The sequence below is a fragment of the Mus musculus genome, chromosome X (assembly GCF_000001635.26).
Source record: "Mus musculus strain C57BL/6J chromosome X, GRCm38.p6 C57BL/6J".
In the NCBI taxonomy this organism is placed as follows: Eukaryota; Metazoa; Chordata; class Mammalia; order Rodentia; family Muridae; genus Mus; species Mus musculus.
Genome location: NC_000086.7, coordinates 10210520 through 10217763, shown reverse-complemented (window position 1 = coordinate 10217763; position 7244 = coordinate 10210520). Strand labels below are relative to the sequence as shown.

Sequence of the window (7244 nt, the reverse complement as noted above, 5' to 3'; positions counted from 1 at the left end):
GAGGAACTGATCACTTTATCAGTCTTTGCATACAGTTAACTATGTCCAGACTTCTTTAATTTCATTCAGTTTCTTTGGCTTCAGACCTTCCTGACTTTGTCGTCATCAGACAAGCTTTTGTCTTTCTTAAATCCCTGTTCCCAGGTCGGTGCTCCTTGCTAAGCATCTTTACTAGAATCTCATCCTCAACTTTAGTTTGTACACAAGTGATTGGATTCTATTCCCTCTTTCCTTCCTAATAAAAGTGCCCTGAGTAAGTGTAGGTAATAACTCTCGAATTCTGGGAGCCTTAAATTCAGTTGTGCTTGATTGAGACCCAACTACCTCAGGTATACAAATGGACTCATCCTGGAAGATTTTCTTCCTATTTATTTTATTGTGGCCAACTATTATGGGTGGAAAACCAAGGTTTATCCAGAAAAATATAATATTTCAGAGGAAATTGTATAGATCTTGGCCCTTTAGTTTTATAGGAGATGCAGGCGGACTGTTTAGACCTCAGGCTAAACAACCTGAACTGTGCTTCTCTTCCTATGTTTAATTGGCATATCCGCAAACAGGAATGGCATTATTCAACTTGCATGATTGTAATAACATTTATTACGACCATTTATTCAATAAGGATCTAATGTGTGCATCGAGTATATTTGTTTTGTTCCTAGGATTGCAAATGACATTTGGGATGTAAACCGCCTAGTACCTTGCTGTGTTACAGATTGTTAGTCCTAGTGTGTTGTCAAAGCTGTGCGTTGACGTTTGCATGAGTCACAGAAGTTAGGGCTATGTGAGACATGATGTTGTCACCATATCCCCTCTAGGTCCCTGCATGGCCAGGATCCCTTCAGAAGTAGATGCGCTCCAGAGTCTGCAGCATGGCCGCTTCCAATCGCGACCGCTAGAGGGTGTGCGGTCGCTTACCGCCGCGACCATGGCATCTGCGCTTGCGCCTCACTGACACAGCTTCCGCCAGCCTCCTTCCAAAAGCCTTTCGCCCCTCCCCGCCCCGCAAGGCTCCGCCTCCGTTGCCCCTAGCGTCTGTTTGTTGACTTCCGGGAGCACAGTAGTGGTCTATGCCAAGAGGGTCGCGATGGGGGTCCCAGGGGGTAGGGCAGCACCTTAGGCTCAATCGAGTCGCCCCTGCTATCTTTCCGAAGCAGGCACAGATTCCGTTCGCAGGCTTCGGCATGGCGGAATCTGAGTCACTGGTGCCCGGTGAGTCGCGCGCCCCCAGTCGTGGCGGCTGGCCTGGAGGGAGGGTCCGCGGGCGGGCGGGCGGGCGACAGGCCAGGCCCCGCCTCCGAGCCGGCCCCGTAGTGGTACAGGCCGCAACCTGAGCCTCAGTCAACCGCCTTAGATTTGCGTTTGGGAATAAATAAATTCCCTTTGTCGGGCTGGAGGAAGGGACAGGGACATGAGGGACCCTGTGTGTGTTATTAGCAAGCTGAAATAATGGCTTTTCTTGGAGGCGGCGGCAGCCATTATTCTCTCGCGAAGCATCCCAGGGTCTCTAAACATTTGAGCAAGCGGATGTCCCCAGGACCCGGTTAGGTACAGAATTCAGTAACGAGTGGAATGCGGGGTGAAAGGTTAAAAAGAATGGAAGAAACGAACTGGATAAAGAGAGGAGGGCCTTCGGTGAATTTTTTTTTTTTTTTAAGACTGACTGTCGTGAAGTCTTTTAAAATTATGACTCCGTACGGCTTCCGTACCGGGTAGCCCAGGTAGACATTTCCTGGAGCAGCATTTATTATAAGCGTAGAGTTATAGAGTTGTTCAGCTAAAATGGTGGTCATAATCTACTGAACTGGTTTTTGCATATACTCTAATGGGCTGTTACTAGCATTATGAAAAATAACCACTATATTTGAGCAGAATTGGACATTTAAATATGTATTGCACTTTCTGCTGTGGTCTTGGCTCAAACAGAATTTGATTCTACACCACTTGGAGCTCATACCTTAGTGAGGGTGCAAGAAAATAGTTACAATAGGCTTGACATTAGTTGGCAGAGGACAGAAAGGAACCACCCAACCTTGGTTTTTGGGTTAGGGGAGTGTCTGAAGAGAGATTCTGGGGAGCCAGAGTAAACACCGTTAAATAATTCCTTGTAGGGAAGCCTTGAATCATTTCGAGGTCCTTGCCTCCCAAGGCTCAGTGACTTGAGTCGAACTGGCTTGCTTCAAGCTTGTTCTCAAGTGGTTTAGTCCCGTGCACATTGATATATATTATTAATATTTACATTCAGTATGCTTTCTCTGGAAATTTCCCCCAAACTGGGTCTGACTTTCTATTTGAGTGGTGTGTGTGTGTGTGTGTGTGTGTGTTTAAATAGTTACTTGGAAATGTTAATGGATATTTAGTCTTTTGAAAATGATACTGGTCCAAGTCTGTGAATATTCCTCAGATCAGACAATGGCAGTTGAAGAATGTCAAATCTCAGCCTCCATCTCCAATCCCCATGGACTGATCCGTAGCTTGAACTCTCATTTCTTCTCAATGGGAACAGGAATACCCGAGGTGTTTCCGTAGTAAAACCTGGGTAATATGCTATCTTTCACACTGAAAGTATTGAAAGCTGTGTTTGATTTCCTACTCAGCATTCTAGTGATGTGAAAATGGTGGTAGAGTGATAAATAGTGTAGAAGGGAAGTTTTCTGTTTGAAACTTAGCACAAACTTCAGTGTAACTGATATTTCCTAGAGGAACGTCTTGTGCAATGGGTATAAGTAGCAAGGAAAACCTACACTATCAGTAATACAGTTGAGCAAATAAAATACTTATCAATAAATATTTTGGTAGCGAATCAATTAGAGAGATTGCTGTGTAGAGCATAATTAATTGCCATATGGCCTCTATTCATTGCAAGATTCTGAGAAACCAGTAATTTCCAATGTTTGTAATAGGACTTTACAGAGGTAGCCATCAGTTAATACATTGGAGATTACAGATTCTGTACTAGATTCCTTATTATAAAAGAGAGAATACAACCCTGTGTTTACAATATTGTAAATAGATTGTGTACAACAAACCTTTTCGTACCTGTGTTAAATTCAAGGCATAAGAATGTGTATTGGTATTTTAAACACCATTTAGAAATAACCATAATGATTAAAGGAGGAAGTTAAGGTTGGGTAAAGTAACCCATTGAGTATTGTATTAAGTATTAGATTAGGAATTTGAATACATGATTACCCTCCCATTTTAAAACATTTTCTCTCTCCCTTATCTCACTGTGTGTGCCAAATTTCTGGGAGTCTTTTCATTCTTATATGGGTGCTGGGGCTCATACTCTGATTGTGGTCTATTGACTTTTAAAGCCTTGTATAGGTTCCCATAGTGCAAGTGAAACAGTATGTAATAATATGCTTATGTCTGCCCTGCACCTAGCTTTAATGGACAGTCGCAAGCATTGTCAGTAAGAGTTTGGCATTTGTAGTAACATCCCTCCCTTGTATGCAAACACTGGCAATCCCTTGGAAGGGGTAAAGAAATTCCAAACTCACTTAGACCCTTCCCATGAATTTCCTGTGGTATTAACGAAAAAATGTGATACTGTTTCAGTTCTGAGTGTGGGGAAAATGTCCTTAGTCAGGGACCAGACTGTGGGGTCTTAACCAGAGTGAGTAGAGTTGTGTTTAATAAAATTCTTTTCTGCCTAATGTTAGGAACTTTTACACTTAACAGAGTCAGCTCATACATAGAAGGACAAAGTAACGTGCTTCAACACAGAAAGATACATTTGAAAAGTCTGATTTTTTTCTCTTACTTCTAGTTTTATGTCTAAAAAATATCAGCTCATTCGGGAGTTGGCTGTCCATCGAGTGTCAGCAGAACAATTAGTAATGGATGATGCTTATCTTGTCATTGTATATATTTACGTCATATCACTCAAGGAATAGCACATATTCAAATTAACAGATGTCATAGATGAAACTAAAATGAAGTCTGAGAATTAGAACTGAATTAAGGTGAAAGAATGAAGGTTTAAACTGTTTAGACAGATTCAAAGCTGTCAGGGAAGAAAGCATTTATATGTGTGTAATTGGAAATGTTTTAATAACAGACATCGTGGTTCAAGTTGTGAAGTAAAAACTGTCTTACATTTGTAGATACAGGTGCTGTGTTTACGTTTGGAAAAACTAAATTTGCCGAAAATATTCCTAGCAAATTCTGGTTTAAAAATGACATACCCATATGTCTTTCATGTGGAGATGAACATACTGCTATTGTTACAGGTTAGTATTATAATCTTAAATGGAGACAGTAATTCTTAGAGAAACCTAATTATTACTAGAGTTGTGTTTAATAAAATTTTCTGCCTAATGTTAGGAACTTTTACACTTAACAGAGTCAGCTCATACATAGAAGGACAAAGTAACGTGCTTCAACACAGAAAGATACGTTTGAAAAGTCTGATTTTTTTTCTCTTACTTCTAGTTTTATGTCTAAAAAATATCACTGATTTGAAACCCAGGAACCCCAAAGAAGGTGATGGTCTACCATTTCACTTGACTATATTTTTACTTTTAAAATGACTTAAACGTTACTGTTATTGTATATGTAGAGAAGAGGATTTACCCTGTGTTAAACATATTATACGTATATAGAATGTGGTTTTGTACTTGTCAGAGAATTCTTTATAAATTGATTCAAGAGGCTTTTCACCTTTAAACTACTTTTGTATAGTTAAATGGCTTTTCTCCATGCATATCTTTCTTGGAATCTATTTCATTACAAGAGAAAATTGTTAACATAAGTCTTAAAAACTCTATACTGAATTGAATGTGCCCATATAGAGACAAGATTTGTTTTTTAAAAATAAGAGACACTTATTTTTGTCCTTTGATATATTTAAGTGTATTTTCTTATTTCCTTGTGATTCATTCATTTCTTGTTATCTATGTGAGGATTGCTTTAATTTGTTGTTTCTTTTCCCCTCCCACTAGGAAATAATAAATTGTACATGTTCGGCAGTAACAACTGGGGTCAGTTAGGATTAGGATCAAAAGCTGCTATCATCAAGCCAACATGTATCAAAGGTTTGGGTCTTTTTTTTTTCTTTATATTGTATTATTTATATTCTTTTAAAAAATATCTTCCAGATTACAAGAAGTAACTTTAGTACTGATTCTTTGACTCTTTATTTTCATAAATGAAACATCTTTAATGTTTTTATTTTGTAAGTTTTACTTGAATGTTGCTAGCACCTACATTTAGTAGGCGGTGGAGAGTTCTGCCGGTGTGGTCAGAATAGTCTTCTTTATCTTCAGGGCCCAAATTTCAATTTCAGCTTAAAATGTTGGTGTGAACTTATCCTAACCAATGCTATTTATATGATTATTATTGGACTGTTAATGTTATGGTTAGAAAGCATGTAGCTGGGCACAGACGACTAAACACCATGGACTTAGAAATACCTAGTAGAACATTACTGCAGACTGTGAGATCCATGACCATAGAGACAATTAGTCAACCAATTAATTAGGCGATATTTGTAAATGTTTAAAAATATGTAGATGAGCAACTTGGACTCAAGTGCGTGCCTATGATTGTTAATCTTATGCCCTTTGTGAAGTGGGCCAGCTGGTGAGAAGCAACACAGGAGAATGGACTGGACCTTGGTGCATTAATTTTATGATGTGCAATAAACTGTGGATAAACCTGGATTAGTAGTGAAGAACACTGATTTAGAGTCACATATGTAGGGTTTTAAAGTTCAGTTGTAGGTTACAGATATAGTTAAGTTTCTGAGTGTGTATAGCATCCTCCAAGCTTTGGGTTCCATCCCTGGAAGTACAATAAATGAATGAATCTCAGTTTTACCAGTTACTTATCATTTGACCAGGAGTACTTATCATTTTCATATCCATAAAATATTGTAATTGTCATATTCTCGTGTCTAGCTCTTAAGCCTGAGAAGGTGAAACTTGCTGCCTGTGGAAGGAACCACACCTTAGTTTCAACAGGTACAGTATTTACCCTGTACAGTTTCTCTCCAGCCTTGAGGACTGAGGTCTCCCTTTGGTAGGACGTGTGGTCCTGCAAAATGGATGCATGTGATACTTTGTTGGTAGGTAGACTAGAGTTTTAACAATGTAGGTGTTTAGTACATGCGCTTGCCTTCGCAAACATACAAAGAAGTGCTGAGTACCTAAAGATCAAGGGGTAGCAGTAGTGCATTGTTTCCTCTTGTGTCTTGCTCTTGTTCCTTCTCTGTGACGTGTTTTGTGGAAGCCATAGGAAATTCTACTGATAGCAGTCATCTCCGTTTTAATCAAAATCTAACTAGGCAGTATAATGTATCTAGAAGTTGATAAAGTGATTCATAAATTTGTATAGAAAATCAAAGGAGAGACACACTAGTCAAAACAATTTCCAAAAACAACAAAATTTGGGGCTAACAGTATTCTGAATTCAGTCTCTGTCATAAAGCCACAATGGCTATGAAAATGCAGTACTGAGGGAGATTAGATAAAGTGGAATGCAGCACAGTAGTGTTGAGAAGCAAGCCAACACAGATTTCTGACGAATTTCTGCTTTTAGGTTCTCGCCTCCTAAGCTGTAGCCGCAAGAGTTGATTTCTAACTAATGTTTGAGGACAGTTGCGTGGAGGCCATGCTGCTGAGGACAGGAGTGCCTTATTCACTGTCCCCTCTGCTCCCCGGCTTCCTCGCTTTTCTTCTGTCTCCTAGCTAGTCTCTGCTGTAGCTTCTCTATACCTCTCTTACCTAGCTAGTCTCTTTGCTGTAGCTTCTCTATACCTCTCTTACCTAGCTACTCTCTTTGCTGTAGCTTCTCTATACCTCTCTTACCTAGCTACTCTCTTTGCTGTAGCTTCTCTATACCTCCCTTACCTAGCTACTCTCTTTGCTGTAGCTTCTCTATACCTCTCTTACCATTGCTTATATGCTTTTAACTATTAATACAGGAGATATGTGCTGTTTAGTAGTGTGTCTCAGAAGCAGGGTGGCTACAGTATTAATTAATATTTCTTCCATATGTGCAGATACTGGTGGCGTATATGCAGCTGGTGGAAATAATGAAGGTCAACTGGGGCTTGGTGACACTGACGATAGAGACACCTTTCATCAAATTGTCTTCTTTACACCTGCTGATACCATTAAACAGCTCTCTGCTGGCGCCAATACATCCGCTGCTCTTACTGGTGAGTAAGACTTGCTGTGTTGCTGGCTGGACACATCTTTTCTTTCAAATAGGATGCAGCAACTCAGTAAATACATGAC

At 39.8% G+C, this 7244-nt stretch overlaps 1 protein-coding gene across 6 annotated transcripts in view; it reads left to right on the top strand.

Annotated features, from left to right (window-relative positions):
* Positions 1-968: 968 nt before the first annotated feature.
* The window catches only part of Rpgr (retinitis pigmentosa GTPase regulator), a 58580-nt gene continuing 52304 nt past the window's right edge, over positions 969-7244 (top strand). For 5 of the 6 annotated variants that reach the window (NM_011285.2, NM_001177950.1, NM_001177951.1 and 2 more), the window contains exons 1-5: positions 969-1212; positions 4110-4235; positions 4947-5039; positions 5904-5966; positions 7007-7165. In NM_011285.2, the coding sequence (NP_035415.1) occupies positions 1071-1212; positions 4110-4235; positions 4947-5039; positions 5904-5966; positions 7007-7165 (583 nt within the window). In that variant the 5' untranslated portion in view covers positions 969-1070. Of the gene's footprint in view, positions 1213-1310; positions 1549-4109; positions 4236-4946; positions 5040-5903; positions 5967-7006; positions 7166-7244 lie in introns of those variants that run through there. The other variant, NM_001177952.1, reaches the window with a different exon arrangement.